Source organism: Hirundo rustica, chromosome 27 (assembly GCF_015227805.2).
Source record: "Hirundo rustica isolate bHirRus1 chromosome 27, bHirRus1.pri.v3, whole genome shotgun sequence".
NCBI classification, from domain to species: domain Eukaryota; kingdom Metazoa; phylum Chordata; class Aves; order Passeriformes; family Hirundinidae; genus Hirundo; species Hirundo rustica.
Window position 1 is genome coordinate 2,162,132 of NC_053476.1, and position 18,086 is coordinate 2,180,217.

Below are 18,086 nucleotides of genomic sequence, written 5' to 3' on the forward strand. Positions count from 1 at the left end.
TTCTATTTATTTTCCTCCCACTTGGTGTGTCTCACACGCAGAGTGTGGTATCTGACATCTGTCCTGCTGAGCAAGTCAGAATGGTCAGAGCTCTCTCCAGTGGCAGAGAACATTAAAAGCAACCTGAAAGAATAAATCTATTTCCAAGAGGTTACACAGGAAAGCATCGTGAAGAACTCCATGAGAATGGGCAATATTAAATAGCTTTTTGTACCGCTGAATCCTTCTGTTCTCTTATACAGCATGAAAAATACAATGTAATAATCATATTCCTGCATCTGCTGAGCATAATCTGACCTGTTTTGTGTCCTCAAATACAAAAAAGTTCCTGACAAAATCAGATCAAATGTAAACAGAAACTCATTAGGACTATGGTTAATTACATGACTCTAAAGCAAGTTCTCTTTCTCTCTCTCCTTTATGTTTCAGACAGCAGATATGATCTGAACTGAAGCATTGGGAACCTGATCTTCCCCTGCAAAACTCTTCAGGATTGAGGAGTGCAGTGCCCTTGGGAATGGCTGTCTTAGAAAGCACAGCTTTAAAACTAGATGTCAAATCTGGGATTTCTCTACAGAGGGCCTTAGTTGGTTCCTGGCTGTGCCAAAGCCTCCCACAATCAGGGCACTTCCTCTTTTGTGACCTGTACAGAAATATAACCTGCAAGGACACACAATATAGACATCCCAGCCTTCATTAAGAGGCCATCTCTATCAGGCATTTTGCACATACAGTTTGATTTGGTGACAACTTGAGTCTCTGGCCATGATGTTCCACTGCTAGATCATCCTTGGGAGAATCCTTTCTGTTCACACTTGAGAGTTTGTGTCCTCCTCCCAATCCCCTTGTCAATGCCCACAGCCCCACACAGCATCATCATGAGGAGCATCTATAGGAACATGCACAGGGTTAGGTACCTGCGTCATAGGAACAGCCCGAGCAGCATTGTCACCACTGGCCCCACACCTAACACAACTCATGCTTAGATCAGATTGGTTTCCAAAGTACTCTGTGTAGATCTGGTCTTATCTCAACCCTTCATGCCCCACACTGGGTGACAAATTAGGTTGTTGTGGTTTAGGAAAGGTGTTTCCCAATTTAGTGTTCCCACTGACCCACCCCAAACCAGGCCTGAGGGGCTTTCAGAGGATCACAGGAAGGGTGAATATGGAGAGGGCTTAAAAGAAAGATGGGGACCACACCGAGGAGAGACACCCTAGAGGGCAGCAAGAGCTTCAAGTTCTGCTCCTCCTGCCCCACCTCCAGCCCCAGTGCTGTCACAGACAGAGGGAGGGACCAGGAGGGCCTGGGCCTGAGTGCAGTGCCAGAGGCGCAGGCAGGGCAGGGGTGGGCAGAGCTGCTGTGCAGGCAGAGAGAAGGTGGAGAGAGGCCAGACAGAGCGGTTCTGGCCATGTGGAGTGCCCTGTGCGTGGGCTTCTTGCCCATTGTAGGTAAGTGAAGGCAAGGGCTGATGGCCCCAGGAGCTGAGCGTGGCCCTGTGCTCTGCACGGCTCTGGGCAGCTGTGCTGAGCGCTTGCAGCCGGACCTGTTCCCCGGCTCCAGCTGCCCAGCCGTGCCTGAGGAGCACGGGGAGAGCAGCCCTGCTCCTCTTCTGCCTCTGAGCTCGGCACCTCCATCCAAGCTGCCTCCTCTGCAGCCTGGGCACACGCAGGGCACCTCCCTGTTGCACTCAGATCTTGGGGCCCAGCGCTTTGCCCTGGCACTGCACACTCTGCTCTGGGGCACTGCGGCCCCTCTGGCACAGACCAGCTGGAGGATGGCAGCACAGGGACCAAGCCCCATTGCCCGTGACAGCCTTTGTCTTTCCTGGCCTCATCTGGAGCAGTTTCAGGGACAGGAGAGTGGGTCCCTCCCCATGCTGACCTGCCAAGGACAAAGGGATTTGTCCCCCTATGGTGCAAATTCTTCCTGCTTCTTTCGGGAAAATCAGAAAAGCTTCCTGTCTGACAGGGAAAAGGAGGGAGGGAAATGTGGACTCTCCTTCCCTGTGGGCCTTGATGGCTGCTACCAGCTCTGCCCATCCGTGTCAGCTGGCTTCAAAGAGGACGATTTTGTCCTTCCCCTGGTCCAAAGCACCACCAGCATTGCCCTGACCTTTCCTGAATCCTGGAGTGCTCATGGCTTGTTCTTGCTCTCTACAGCAGTCTCACTCGCTGGTGCAGCCACCTTGGAGCAGCCCAGGGAAGTGACCGCACGAGAGGGAAATCGAGTCACCATCCCGTGCACCATGAGGGGGGATTCTATGCGGTACTACTCCATGTCATGGTACCGTCAAGGCCCAAGTGGTTCTCAGGAATGGATTTACAATGAAGATGGTACCTATGGAGGAGGTTTCAAAGATCGCTTTAAGATAAGAGATGAGAAATTCAGTAACAGATTCCCACTGCACATCCTGGCCGTAAAGCAAGGGGATGCAGCAACATATTATTGCAGAGCAAGAATCACCCTGGAGCAGCTCTGCAGCAGAGTGAACCAAAAACCAACAGATGGGGAAGACAGATCTCAGCACTTCTTTCTAGCAGCTGCTCCCCGGGCTCCTGTCAGGCAATGGCAGGTGCAGGAAACATCCCTCTGGCTTGGTGGCACTAAAAGGCAGTAGAGGAAGAAGGGCTGGTGCCAGTTATGGTGCAGGAGGATCTGTTCTGGGAGCTGCAGAGGCTCTTTGGGGAAGTGCAGCTTTCGTGCACCTTGCCTGGGGTCCTGTCCAGCACAGCCTCATTTCTCCTCTGTGCATTGGCTGTAGAGCCGTGGGATGATGGAGATGTGTTGCTGTAGCTTCCAGAGTGCTGTGCTGGATGGGGCCAGGGTGTTTAAGAAAGCCAGAGCAGCAGGGATGACATTTGTCTGCGTGGCTGCTACAGAGCACTTGATCAGGAAGAAGGAGTTGAGAAGGGGTGGTGAGTTGGCTTTGGTTGTTCTCCAGGGACGCACCAAGCTGCTGAGTTGTTCTCTCCATTTAGGCATAGGAAAAATACACAGTTAAGTTTTGGTGGTCCAGATAAGGACAGGGAGCTGTCCCAACAGTGCCATCATGGGCAGACACATGGACTCGGGGAAAGGAGTTTAAGTCATTGCCAATCAAAATCAGAGTAAGTTAATGAGAAATCAGAACAAATCATCATCATCTCCATGTGATCACTGCACAGGGATGGGGAATGTGGCTTGAAATAATTTCAAAACATTTTCTTTGTCATTTCTTCCTTCTCATTCTTTTCCCCTGCATCAGTGTGGAGTCCAGCCAACAGATGATATTTCTCCTGGTACTTCTCTAATGCAGGTTCTTCCCTCTGACTGCAGTTCCTCTCAAACTCCTCCAACCCAGTGGGTCCTTTCCATGGGGTGCAGCCCTTCAGGAACAGACTGTGGCACTGTGGCTGCTCTGTGGGACACAGGTCCTGCCAGAAAACCTCCTCTGGCATGGACAACTCACTGCAAGGGACCACAGCTCCTGTCAGGAGCCTCCTCCAATGGGAGCTCTCAGTCATCTTTGCCTGAAAGCCCCATAATTCCAAAGTTATATGAATTCAGACGGACAGGGGTCATACTCTCCATTCCAAGGGAGGTTCCTACCTCTCATGGCAGGCAACTGTCTTTCAAACTATGGCTCTGTTCCAGGACATTGACAGCAAAAAGAAAGGTATAACTGAGCTTTTAAAGCAAAGAAATGCAAGCCTGTGTGGTTTGTGGGGGGCTGTGAGCACAGGTGTGTCTCTGTGGCCACTGAAATGGAAAGGGGCTGTTTAACGGCCTGAGAGCTCTCAGTGAGGAGTAGGGTGAGGTCTCTCCTCTGGGAAGATTTGCCAGCCAGGGTAGGGGATGTGAGGCACCTGTGTGTGCCCAGGCCTGTTGCAGTGTTTAGGACTGTCACCCTGGTTTTTCTGAGTTTTTTAAAGCCTTTTGATTGTTCATAAAATAGAGTCAGACTTTTTGGCTACTGTACAATATTAGGAGCAGTTTTTGCCTTTTCTCACACATGTAACATAAACAAATCCTTTGTTTTTCATTCTCTGTCCTTTGTTTGCATATTTCTAACCTGAAAACAATTGTAACTGACAGTTGGTCTGGCCATTTGGCTGGGAGGTGAAAACTCCAGAAGCCAATCCACAGCCAGACCCACAAATGGATAAAAAGTAAGAAATAAACAGGCAGAGGGGCTCTCGGCCTTGGCTCAGCCTTGGGCTCTCTCGGAGGAACTCTCTGCCCTGCGAAATCTCTCGTCTCCATGTGGTTGCTTTGCGTATCCCGATCACATAGGGCTTGTCCTCTTTTTCATGCCAAGGGGCAAACGGACTGGAAACATCATGTCAGAACATCCTACACCTTTCCTGCAGGACTCAAGCAACAAGGAAGAGAAAAAATATTGACGCACTCAAGGGAACAGCAAATGAACACGCCCCTGTTACCAATGGAAAATAGCATTGCTGTTACAACCACTGTGTAAAAATGAGAAACACACCTCTATCCTTGGGAACAACAACAGTGCAAACAGGGTGAAGTCATGCTATTTGCTTTTAGTGTCTTAGAACCACATCTGAGGATTAGGAAAATGCTCCACAATTCCAGGCTACCATTATTCAAAATTATTAAAGTAAGATAAAAATCAAATTAAGAGCCAACTTCAGTCAACTGTAAACCAGATATTACCTACCCAGAAACTCATTGAAAAGCACATACAAATAAATCAAACCTCCAAACAATAGCCAACTCAGTGGTCAAATAATCAGTTCACAAGATTAAAAATATTTAAGGGAAAAAAATGCTGATCTAATTGGGAAAAAACTCAGATGATGCTCTTAAAAATGGAACTCAAATAAGAAATACTAAATATTAAATAACTGAGTAAATAAGCATCTTTAGGTCATTAATGCTAACAGAGCCAATGAAAGCATGATCTGCTGAACCAAAATATCTTCTGAACAGTTTCTAAACATGGACAGATTTTTTTTTTTTTCTTTGGCAGGCAGATAAGCTTTAAGGACACATGTGCTTGAAAGTCCAGGAGGGCTTAGGGAATACAGAATGAAAATAGATATAAAGTTATTAAGCCTGAGTGACTTCTCCCCAGATACATATCGGGGCAATATTTTAATTACATTAATACTAACTACTCAATCTGCCAAAAAAAGCAAGGACGATGATGTTATTTTTAGTGTAGAAAATCCCCTGGAACAGTATTAGATGTTCAGAAGTACAGAACAGTGTAAAGGAAGAGGAAAATAAAACCCAGCACTTCAAAGGCATGAAAGAGGAGACATCACCTGGCACTGAAAAACCCACAAATGTTTTTGTAGAACCATCTAGCACAGTGTGACCTATGTTCCACAGTGATTGAAAACAACTGAACCACCACACACAAACTGTCTCCCTCCCTTCCCTTGAAGGGGGAAACATGGTGGCCCTACTTTGTCTAGTTTTCCTCAGACAACTCTGTGCACATGCACCAATTTGATTCCTGGAATTACTCAAACACCAGGAAAGGCCTCCTATTTTCCCAAGACCAATTTCTTGAACATTCAGCCTGAGAACTTGGCTCTTGCAAACAGCTCATTTTAGACATTTGATCACCAGCTCCAGTTGAACAAGTGGGCAGGAACCTTCTATGTTTAAATATTTCCATTTAATCATTATGTTCTTCTCTTTGTCTCAGAGCACAGACGAGGCTTTTGGTAGAACAAAGATCCTTTTACTTTTAGATCCAACAATGGCCAGAAGCAGATGCATGAAGAAAACGACCTGGATACCAGAAATGGCACTTCCCAGTAGGAATCTGTCAGGTTTAGACATCAGAACAGGGGCTGAAGAAGCACTTATGGTTGCTTTGTATGTACAGTTATGAGTTTTTTAGGAACTCTTTGTTCATCATTTTGGCCTTCTGACACAAAGCTTGACTTACTGCTTTGTCAAGAGGAACCGTTCTTGCAGTTCAAGGAGCTCATCTCTGAAATTGAGCAGCTCTCCTAGACCCCTCCTCTGTCCAGGACCATAACCGACGGTTATTCCTCCCAGAAGATCCATGAAGAGCCCAGATTCTGCTCTCCTGAAGCACAGGGCTCCAGTCCTGTTTTTGTTCTCTTCTCTGTGGATCCTAAGCTCAAACAGTGCATGGTCACTGCAGCCAAGGCTGCCCTGACCACCTCACAGCCATCACCAATTCTTCCTCACTGGAAAGAAGGAGGTCTGGCTCTCCAGCCACCTGTGTCAGCAAGTTTGCATCAGCACATTCCAGTAAACTCCTGAGTGTGTGTGCTCAGCTGTGCTGTCCTGCCATCAGAGACTAGACACACTTCAAGCACCCCATGAGGACCGGAGGCCAGGAATGTCCCATTTGTCCCGAGAAGGCCTCGCCTATTTCTTCCCCGTCAGGTGATGTGTAGAAGTCACCCACCAGAGTGTCCCTGCTGCTGATATGGCCTCTAATCCTGACCCATCTGCTGCCAGCTGGCTCATTGCTCATCCCACAGCACAAATTCCAGCTGCTGTCTCAGAGAAAGGACAATGCCCACTCCTTGCCTTCCCAGCCTGTCTTCCCTGAAGCCTGGCTTCAGTCACTGCAATGCTCCTGGAGGCTCTCCCACCACATCTCCATGATCCCACAGCTCTGTCTCCAGCTGCAGAGTTAGAACTCAAAGGCTGAGAGAGCTGGGGGTGCCCAGCCTGGAGAGGAGAAGGTTCTGGGGAGACCTCAGAGCCCCTTCCAGTGCCTGAGGGCTTCCAAGAGAGCTGGAGAGTGACTTTGGAAAAGGGTCCAGAGTGACAGAATGGCTTCTCACTGCCAGAGGGGGCAGGGTTAGATGGGATATTGGGAAGGAATTTTTGGCTGTGGGACTGGTGATGCTCTGGCACAGGAACAGCTGTGGCTTCCCCATCCTTGGAAGTGTCCAAGGCCAAGCTGGACAGTCTTTAGATCAACATGGGATAGTGGAAGGTGTCCCTGACCATGTCAGAGGGATTGCATATAGATCTTTATGGGCCCTTCCAACCCAACCCAACTTAACCCAGGATCCTCTCTTGGAGAGGAGCCCAAGCCATGTGCCCTGATCTGCACTGCACCACGCATTTCCCTTCCTGGTTCATGTGAGCTGTCCCACCACTTCTCTCTGCTGTCCACGAGGTCATTGCCTTACACCTACTGTCTTGTGTTTGTTCCCCTACTCCATGTGTTTTCACAGTTCGCAAGAGGCACCCAGCCATGGTAATTCCCCAGAGGATTTTCTTTTCCCCCACAGATATTCCTTGTGTATACGCACTCACTCACAGTGCACCCCTTTCAGCCCTTTGGTTTCCTCTTATTATTAAGCCTGTCTTGTTCATACTATTCCTCATATGTTTCCTACCCACATTTCCCACTTCCTTCTCACTTGATTACAGTTCTCACTTCTGCTTTTAACCCATTACTCTGACCACTCTGATGCCAGAATGATTTTTGCTTTTATATTTCCTTCATATTGTACACTCTTGCTAAATAGAGTTCCTAGCTAATTCCAGTACTTTTCCCTACCCTTTCCCTACCGTTCGCAGAAAGACAAAACACATTCTAGAGGCTCCAAACCCTGGGGATCCAAGGTGTCTATCCTATCTTGGTTCTTCCTGGGAGACAAGGATGAAATACCCTCCCCAGACATATTTTCATAAACAAAGTTTAGTTCCTATCTTAAAGGGCAGCTGCAGAAAAGCTGGAACCAAAAGGAGGGGAATTACTTCATCACTTGTGCTTCTAATTGCGGATTCTTGTCAATTATGCTAATTTGCTAAACTAAGCTTATTAAACTGTATTCACCCTTTGCAGGATGGGCATTTTTCCACATCTGCCCCTTGGAGGCCTCCAGTAAATGATAAATAAAGCCTCCAGCTTTTATGTTACCTCCTATACTAACACTGTCTCAAAAGTGTGTTGTTTTATTTCTAGGTCTCTAAAGCATCACTCCCAGAGCCATCCTGCTGCTTTCCCAGATGTCCCATTGCCCTGTCATTAGTACCACAAGGAAGAGAAGAAGAGGTAATAGACTGCAGCTGCAATAAGTTTTGCCAGTCTTTTGAAAGTGTCCCCTGTTGAAGTCCATGGCAAGGTGACAGCTGGTCCAGCAGCACAGAGCCTTCCATTGCAATCACTCACCATCCCTGGATGTCCATCTTCAGAGCCATCAGAGATTGGCTCTGTCAGACATGGTGGAAGCTTCTAGCAGCTTCTAACAGAAGCCATTCTGTTCCCCTCTTCTGCTACCAAAAACCAGGCTGTGCAATATCAACACACTCCTTCACTCTTTGATCCTCATTCCCAAGGTTTCAACAAAGAACGATCATTTTGCCTACTTTCTCCTCTTACCTAAAACAACATGGAGATTTTCTAGGGTACTAAAGGACCCCCAGACACCAATTCTAAGAGCCCAGAGTGCACATTCCTCCTGCTTCTGAGCACTGAAACAAAGGGGGAGAGGGAAGGAAGTAGACAGCTTCCAGCAAGTCAGAAGAATTTTCAGAAATGCTTTGAAATAACAAAAAAAATACTGATAATTTTCCTGCTTTCTGTGCAGCTAACTCCCTCAGACTTTTCAGAGGTATCATGCAACCCTCAAGTTCTCATTTAAAACCCAAACTTTCTGATATTATTTATGATCTTTCCTTGAAAGCCATATAGTGTTTTTTGATATAGTACGTTGGGTCTTAAACCACAGAAGAAGTCACATGACTGCCTGTATAATCCAAAATTCTGTGTAATGGAACAGAGACAGTTTTTGCTATGAAATACCTCACTGTGTTTGGGGGGCTGGGAGTATCACAATGATATAAACAGCGTAGGGACCAGTATAAAAACCCGAAGGAGGAAAAAAGGTGAGATATTTGGGGAAAGAACGGAGAGGGGTGACTGTAATGTATAAGAGAAATAAAACATTCTTTTTAAATTTCTTTTTATCCTGGATACATAAAAGAGCTCCTGGGGATTTTAAAAGATGGAAGAAAGAGAATTTGAAAGTTCTGTACTCATTCAAGGTATCTGAAGTCACTGAACAATTAAAGTAATTTTTTTTCCCCTTTCCAGTGTACAAAATAAATGTACCTCTGGAATCTGTCATGGACTTGCACTTATGGACAATTAGGCCAACTACTTATCTTTCCATCTCTTGATTTACAACACTTTTGAACACTGTGAGGAAAGAGTGAGTTATTGGACTAAGTCTTACCAGTGTGAGGACAGACTCTGAAAGGACCAGGGACGATTCTCAGAGTTATACCAAGTAAGTGACATTTCTGTATTTTTTAAACTTCATTTAAAATTAAGGGGGGGAGGGGGGGTGGGGTGGTGTTGGAACAAGGGAATTTAAAGGTTTGGGTTCACTGAAAGGATTTTCATCTGCAATAATACCTTGAGCACACTTGCTCTTCAGCCAGGCTTTCAATCCAAATCCTCAGCTTGGATCTGCTCAGGAAGGTTTCCCAGGAACAAACATAGCATAGCACCATTATTCCATGATCCCCAAACACCACCAGGGCTCTGCTTAGCATATGATGACTTCTTCCCAGTTTGGGCAGCACTCTGGCTGAAATCTCCTGTCAAGTGTCCAATTCTCCAGTGGATTTCCACTGACTGACCTGGGGCAGGAATGCAGAGCTCAGAGAAGAGCTCACAGTGGTGAGGAGTTTTGAGACAGATCTGTAACTGCCTGCTTTGGGATATTCTGGTTTGCCATTGGCACCACTCTCACAGTGTCCCCAGGTAAGCAATTCCACTGCCCTGGGGACAGAGGAGGGAGGAGGTTAAATAGCCTTGGGCTTAAATTCTCACAAGAGCCTGGTATCCAAGAGCTCCTGGAATGAAAGACAATTGGCTCCCAGGTTGTGTTGGTTATTCCTATCTTTATTTGGAATTCCGTGATGCACAAAAAGGGAGCATGTCTTCCCAAGGTTTTCTATGGGAATGTGAATGTTGGGGTGGCGAAGGGGTGTTTGATGTTGATCTGTGTTATCCTAAAGATTCAGATGCATCCCGCAGGAATTGTTGCTGTGCTTTCAGAGGTCTGCATATCTTTGAAGTACTGCAAGGAAACCCCTTGTTATTTTACATCCCTAAAACCTCCTGCTCTCCTTCCACAAAGACATGGGACTCTCTTGGGTGCTGCCTAATATCTGTCCGTGTCTGTAGGATATGTTGCATGGGAATAAATGTGTATTTCGGAATAATCTCTGTGTACTTCCAGTTCCAAAGGGGCAAAGGAATGCAAATTTACCATTCTGAAGAAAGACTTCTTTCCATGCTCTTTAATGATTTTTTTCTTTCTAGCTAAAGACAGGATCTTTTCAGAGCTGCACAGAGACTCTGGAGTAATGTTTGACAAAAAAAATATATTGGGCCTTATGAATCAAAGTCCCTTTCGAGGCTGCTGAAATACTGAATAAGTTGAAGCCAAAATTTCCAGGATGTCAACAACCCCCCCCTTTTAGTTTTGAATACCTTTGGGAGATAGTAATATGCATTTTAACATCCATACATGAAAATATTTATTATTATATTTTACCCTAATTCTATATTATGTATGTTATGCATGTTATGTATGTTACATATGTTATGTATGTTATATTTTTTTATAATATGTTATTATTATCTTACTATTGTAGTAATTTTGAGAATACCCTTAAATCAAAATGACATAAAATACCAACCATTAGTTTCACTGTGGGATACTCCAGGCATATTCTTTTGAAGCTCAGTGAAGGGCAGAGAAGGTTTCTCTTTCGGTTCGGGTTGGATTGTTCCAGATTAAACATTCATTGAGAATGCTAAGGCCCATTATTTTTAGATTATAGGGCTCCTCCTGGGACTTTATAAGACTAAAGTGAAGGAGAAGTGTGACTTTCTGGCCAAAGAAATTGCCAGAACATAAAACACAAATCCCTTCCAGAAGCAGGCAGTGGTAGGAATTCATGGCTGTATTGTCAGGTAATGCAAACTAGTGGCACTTGGGTGAGGATTCTGGGATCAGATAAAACAAATCCTCTGCTCTCTGAACTACAGTTGCACTGTGTACAATATTTCTGGCTGACGATCTAGCCCAGGGAGTTATTGCTGAGAAGCAGCTTGCTTGTATTCTGGCTGTTTGGAAAGCCTGGAGAGGAGACCACATGAAAAGCCTTTCAAGGTTTTCTCAGAGAACACAGAATGCACAGGACTGACAGGCTCTGGACAACCATGGTGGTCCAACACTTGGGAAGGAAATGTTTGATTTCTCTTGGGTGTCTGGTTGCTGTAGGTGTGGACAGTGTGTGGTTCTGCCAGTTTGATCAGGAGAGCTGACCCCTGAAGTTGTGGCAGAGCAGGATTTGGCTTTCACCTCAGTTCCTTAGCAGTGGCAAAGGGGTGATGGGGAAAGGCTCTAAAATCAGATCCAACTTGCATCAGTACCCTGGGATGGACAAAATGTTAGACCTGAGGGATCCCTTGACCTGACTGCAAGGCAAACAGCATGCAAAATGGAAAGCCAAATGTACCTCTCTTTGCCCAAGAGACCCCTCAGGCTGCTCCTGTCCCAGCAGACGCATAAATCTTTGTGGATGTATCTGATAGCATTTAATAAGCTGAGCCCTTTCTGGCAAGGAAAGCTGTTGGATTATTCCTTTCAGTTCCATGTTTTTACTCTAGATCAAATTGCTAATCTGAATTAGGTCCTGACATTTGTTTTTGTGATTGTCATAGATTCTCCATAAATGACATGATCTAGAGGCAAAGGTATTTAGTCTAAAAAACAAGTCTTGGTACCAGAGTGATTTGTTGGCTGCTAAATACTTTTGACACCAACAGTTTTCTTGTAAGACAGCTGCTGCAAGTTAAATCAATCTTCCTTTGCTACTTGTACTTCTTATGGCAAGGAATAATGACAGAAAGACAGTAAATGGGAGTGTTATAATTTTGTAACAGCTGGAGTATATGTGAATTTTTGGTCACTCAGCTCTCAGACAGGCTTGCAGTGAAACCAATCATGCCCAAACCATGGGGTTTTTTTTACATACAGTCCAAAAATTTCTATCCTAGAGGTCATTGTGGAGAAATCAACTAAATCAGAAGTTGCTGCTACCACTGGGAAAACAACACCTTTGCCAACAATTTTCCATACAACAAACATCAGCTTGGAGATGTCCTCTACAGAGCAGAACGCACCTGCTTCAACAAGAGAGGTGATCTGCACGGACAGGTTCGACAGCAACATGATAACAATACTGCCAGGTACAGTTTGGTGGCACAGGTGCAAGATATTTCTAGGGACAGTGTCCTGTGGTGCTTGGTGTTGTGCTAGTCAGCACTGCCCTGACTAGCCAGTAGAAATGAGAAAGACATCTGATATTTCAGCAGGGAGAGATGGAAGATGTTTCAAAGCATGTGAAAGAAATGGTTTCTACTCTTTAATGGGAGGAAGAGGGGAGAAACAATCTATTTGTTTAAAATGTGGATTTTCTTATGACTAAATATCTTACCCTGCAGCAGCAAACCTCCTGCAGCACAACCTGGAACAGCCTTCCCAACCACAACAAAAAGTTAAAAGTGTGGTATGTTTTGAGGTTCTTTTTTTTACTAAATCACATTTTATATTTCGTGGGACTCTTTTTGTAGTCCTGAATTTCATTCAAGGTGCTGAAGGGGCCAGTGACAGGGTTTGCAACAGCACAGACCCCTCAGCACAAGGTGAGTTACCCAAACAGCTTGGGAAGTTACATTGCTGTCTGGGGGATAAAGACATGGAAATGGATTTTCCTCCAGGACAGAGGAGTCAGAACACAACACATTCAGCAGACACAAGCTGCTGTTCCAAGGTATCTCCTGCAGTTACACACAAGCCCCAGGAAGCAAAAAGCAATGGAGACAGACCCTGGGCTCCCCTGTTGTTGCCATGTTCCATATCATCGGTTCATTTTCTGCTCCTCCTTTCTCTGAAACTATCTCCTGTGAATTTTCCCCACTTTCTGCTATCAAAACCTAGACCATGATCTCTCCTCTCATTTTTGGTCAATTGAGCAGATCCTGAAGAACAGAGAGTGAACATGCTGTCCATGGCTGTGTTGGGTTTGAGAGTCCTGCTGGCAAAGAGCATCGCCTTCAATACCCTCATGAGTATCAAGTTGTTTCTTTTCTGAGGTAAGCAGGCACATAGCTTGGTTTGTAGAAAGCCTGGAAGCACATGCCAGAAGTGACTGCCTGTTCCTGTGTACCTCCCTAGTCCCACAAGGAACGATGCCTACTCATCTGCTCCTGATTCCATTTAATGGCTCTAGCAGGTTTCTGGGGAAAAAGAACAATGACCAAACCACACAAAAGAAAATCAATTCCCCCGCAAAAAAAGCAATTAAGACAACGCACCCTGCCTCTCAAAGGACAAAGAAAACAATATTTTTCTGTATTCAAAGCTCATTTCTTGGAGGCTGGTTCCCAAATTTTTTTTGCCAGAGAAACACAGGTATTATCTGAACAGCCTAAGGAATATCTCATTGGCTATTTCAAGTAGCAGAGTACAAAGCATAGAGAAAAATCCAAACAAATAAGTTTTCAAAGGCAAGGATCCCAAAATACAAACATGTTGGAGTAAACACAGGAAGGGGAAGGATTTTTAAAGTAAAATATCCAAAGAGGCAAAAAGGATAGTCCAGCCTAACTTTTTTGAGTGTATCTGTCCTGATCTGACAGATATCAAACAGAGGTTCATAGGACCATTCTCCTTAAATGTGGTTTAAACTTCCTTTGTCTCTTCCAGAGATGAGGAATGAAGGCAAGAGGACACCAAAGAACAGCAGGAAAGAACGTGAACCAGCAGCACAAGGGGCTTGAACAAGCAGGGCCAGAGCTGCTGACAGAAAGCACCCAGGACACAAGGCAGCACCTTCCCCTGAAGACACTCCATACTGTTCCCTCCTGCCTGGCCAGCTGATTGACACTGAAGAGTGTTAAGGGCTTTTGCTGTTTCCCCTCCTCTGAGAACTGAGGAGAGTGGATTTATCCTCATCCTCCTGCTAAGCAGATCTCCCCACTCTTCTGGCATTTGCACACAAGTGTCCAACCTGCTTCAAGAGCTTTCAAAACTCCACCGCTCACTCTAGATACACGGCCTTTTAAAAGCACCTTTCCCGGGCATGTTGTGTTACTGCCTGTAGAACTGGAGTGTTAATGCTGAGGGAATTCAAGCCCAGTACTTGCCATACAGCTATCAGCTTTAGATAGCTTCGATTAAAAAAAAAAAAAAAAGTGTGTTGCAGATGAGAAGAGCTGTGTAGGATCAGAAGTGACTCAATTCAACCAGATAATGTTAATTTCTTTAATAAACCTGTATTTCTTCTGCCAAATGTACTGCACTTGCACCTTAGGTTCCTGTTGTAATGACAAAAATAAAGATGTACCAGGCCAAAATGCTGTGGGATTTCTGTGCTTTTTCTTCTGAAGTTGGGGTGAAGGTTGCTGAAATCCAACTCACCTAAAGCCAGCTGGGATTAGAAACCCAGATTTGATAATGTAGATTTCCTGTTGGCTGGATTTGTCTTTTCCAGACTCCGTGCAGAGAAGTGTCTCTCTGGCACATTCAAGAGCCTCAGTGAGGACAGTCCTTGCTGAAGGCATGAGGGAGGAAAATGCTCATCTCAGCAGAGAAGAAACCCTGCTGTTGTTTTGCACTCAGTGAGAGGAGGAAGGGGCCACCAAAAAATAATATCGAGTGGTTTGATGGAGTGATAGTTTCCATGACAACTTCGTTCTCACCTTACAGAGCCCAGCACACTCCTTCCCCAGCTCATCCCCCTCTCACAAGCTACAGGCAGGATGCTGTGGTCACCATTTCTGACTCAGTTACAGCAGGCAGCATTAACCCTGCCCTGCTTTTGAAAAAACAAGTTAACCACATCCTGAGGGGAAAGAAGGCTTTTTTCCCCATGGCTGAGTTCCTGCTGGCCTCAAGAGAGCCTCTGCAGAGGACACAGCAAGGTGTGCTGCATCCAGCTTGGTCAGGTCAGACCCTCAGGCCCCACAGACCCCCAGAGAAGACCCTGAGCCCTTGCAGAAGCTGTGTGAAATTTGCATGGCAAATCCAGTAAAATGCTCATTCAGTGCATTCTACACCATAACATTAATCGGGGGGAGCAGTTTGACAGCATTTTTATCCTGATTTTCCAATGACACCCAGAACCATTTTCTCCAGCACACCATACCTTTTCCCAGTCACTCAGGCAGATTTATATTTTGAGAATACTCCCTTGGACAAAACCAGTGGTGTCAGCTGAATGGGAGGAAAGGTCAGTTATTAGGTGCTGTTATAATCCCTTAGTCATAAAGTCTGGATGAAGTCGGGGACTAGGATTGGATCCATCCACACCTCCTCTGAGAAGGAGTTTAGAAAGCAGGGGAATCCTTTCTGGACCCCAGGACTCAATGAGAGGGAATTCCTTTCACAGCTCCACCCCTTTCTTGCCCCTGATTTCTGTATCAATCTCTCCAAGTTAATTCTAATTCCATGTTCCTGTCCCTGATTCATCCATGCAGAAAAGCTGCAGAGTGAGCCTTGCTGTTGGACTGCGCCATGCTTGGGCAAATTTGTATTAAACCTGCTTTTGCGGTCACCACTGACAGTGAATGTTGCACTGACCTAAAGCCCTCATTTCATGACAGTCTTCATTGACTGGCATCTGCTAAGCTGTGGCTTTTTACTTTACATTTAGAATTCAGACCACACACTTTAAAAAGGCAGGAGAATAGAATTGTTTCCAGACCAATAGCGAGATTGTGTTAGTGTGGTCAATTCCATAGAAGAGGAGAGAACCTGCATCTCCCCCAGCTGATAACAGCTGAGGAAAGTTTTGTAGAGAAACAGTGCTCCACATTAAAATGCCCTCTGTTAAAAGAAGCACATTTGCATGCGGAATTATCCTGATTTATGAAAGAAGAATATTGTCCTGTAAGGAATCCAGTGATACCAAAATAATGGAGGATGATTAGAAGCAGAACTCTTTGGTACAGTGCATTTTAACAGTACTGCCTCTGTTCTCCTACAGATTAATTTGTGTTCTTATTTGATTGTGCTCAGACAGCCTTTGAAAATGTCCAGGGCTTGAGCCACTGTCCCTGGAGATATTCAACAGCCACCTGCACATGGTCCTTGGCAAAGAGCTCCAGACAATCCTGTTAGAGCAGGGGAGACCAAATCACCTCCAGAGCTCCCTTCCAAGCTCAGTTGTTCTCTATTGCTGGGATACTTTTCTCATACTGTGAGAAATGATAAGAAGTTTATAATTTCTTTATATACTTTTAGTCAGGGGTTTTGTTCACCTCTGCCCAGGGTGAAAGGAACTGAAATTTCTTTCCAAACGACTGTTCCAGCATTCAAGTCCTGCTGAGCTTAACGTCCCAGTAGACTGCGAGTAGAGAAGTTACATAAAACACAATGACCATAAATGAACATCAGCTCCCAATATCACACCTGGCAGGGTCATAGACACCAGGTCTGGGAAAGATCAGTAAGAGAATGAAGCATGAGAACATCCTTTCATTGCAGGCCAAGGGATCAATAACCAATAGGAACTCAAATACTAAAAACCATTGTCACAAATAAGAGTGTTCAAGATCACTTAAAAAAAATTCCGTCAAGGGTATGGGCAAGAGTCAGATTTAACATTAAGCGACAAAGCACAAGTTTCTACTGCTTACAGGACAGCTGAGGCTCGAGGGAAAACAAGCAACAACAAAACTAAACAAATTCCCAGCAATCCAAACCGAAATGAACTGAGAACCACCTAGGGTTGTGGTGTATGCGTGTGAAAAGACATTGCATGCAAATATAAAAAGGAATATGGCCTAAAGGCTTAACAACACTCGAATTTAACAGTTCTTTAACTTAACTTTCACCTTAAGTCTAGTAATTTAACATAGGGTAAGCACTTAACCCAGCTTAACTTAAATGTTATTTATAGCTTAACTTTAACAATCTAAAAGGGAATAACTTGACAGCATTTAACCTGACATAAATATAAATTCAGTTCAAACTTAGTGACTTAACAAAAGGGCACTTAGCCAAACTTAGTTTATGTTTAACAACTTAGCAAAAGAACAACATTTAGCAGCACTTGGGTAAACTTCTAACTGAACCTTAGTTACAGGTCTGAATACTTAGATATCTGAGGTACTTAAATATCTAAGAAAGCAGTATTTCTCTCAGATTTGCTATGGCATATGCACAGGGGCATGCACACAGACAGAAAGTCAATGCAAGGAAGGTTCTTGTGAAAAATTCCCCTCAGAGGTCAGTGAAATACTCCCTTTTGCATCTCCCGACGGGCGAAGGATGGGGCCTTGAGGAGTGAGGCTATCAGCCCAGGACACGTCGCCATCCTCCAGGCACACCAAACCTGAGGGCTTGCTGCCTCTGAGAGGGAGATTGCTGATCACAGCCCACTGCCCTCCAGGAGAGCTCAAAGGGCCCCATTTTGGACCACTGTTTATAGGGTCAAAAGAGAGTGGGCTTTAGTCATTACAGTGTTCCATCCTGGCCACCGTTTGGGTTGGCACTTTCTTTGAAATCGTGAGAATAGGATTCAGGTCAGAGAAATATTTTCCAAGGCTGGTCACAAGGAAAACAGCAGCTTGTTAGCAATTCCTGGGAGCAGACAGTATTTCTGATAATCTTGGAAAGGGCTGAGCCCGGGTGGTGTTTTCAAGGCCAAGGCCTAACAAGCGCTTCGCAGGCCACAACTGCAGCCTGGAAAGGAGTAGGGGGGAGAATGAATCATCACAACTGCGTAACTTGGGACCAGTGAACATTGAACCAATGAATTTCCATGGGTTTTGACTGTGTAAGTACAGGAAAAATCTAGTGAAAACCTTGTGTGATGGAAGGATTTTCTCTGCATAACCCGAGCAATGCGTGGATGAAATGATCTCTATAGCACATCGCGGCCAGAGCAACATTCTGGCCAGAATAAAGTAATGTCTTCATTCTCGAAAAAATGTTGTTGGAGAGCTTTTGTTTTTCCCGTAGTTTGGGTGACAAGATCACCCATAATGCGTACTTCAATAAAACCTCTAAGTAATTTTAGGAAATTTTTCACCA

At 45.0% G+C, this 18,086-nt stretch overlaps 1 protein-coding gene across 1 annotated transcript in view; it reads left to right on the plus strand.

The window, feature by feature from the left end:
• LOC120763919 (M1-specific T cell receptor alpha chain-like) overlaps positions 1-18,086 on the plus strand; it is a 144,122-nt gene that overhangs the window by 78,078 nt on the left and 47,958 nt on the right. The window contains exon 3 of the mRNA XM_040087550.1: positions 8,553-8,576. Coding sequence (XP_039943484.1) covers positions 8,553-8,576 — 24 coding nt within the window. The remainder of the gene's footprint in view (positions 1-8,552; positions 8,577-18,086) is intronic.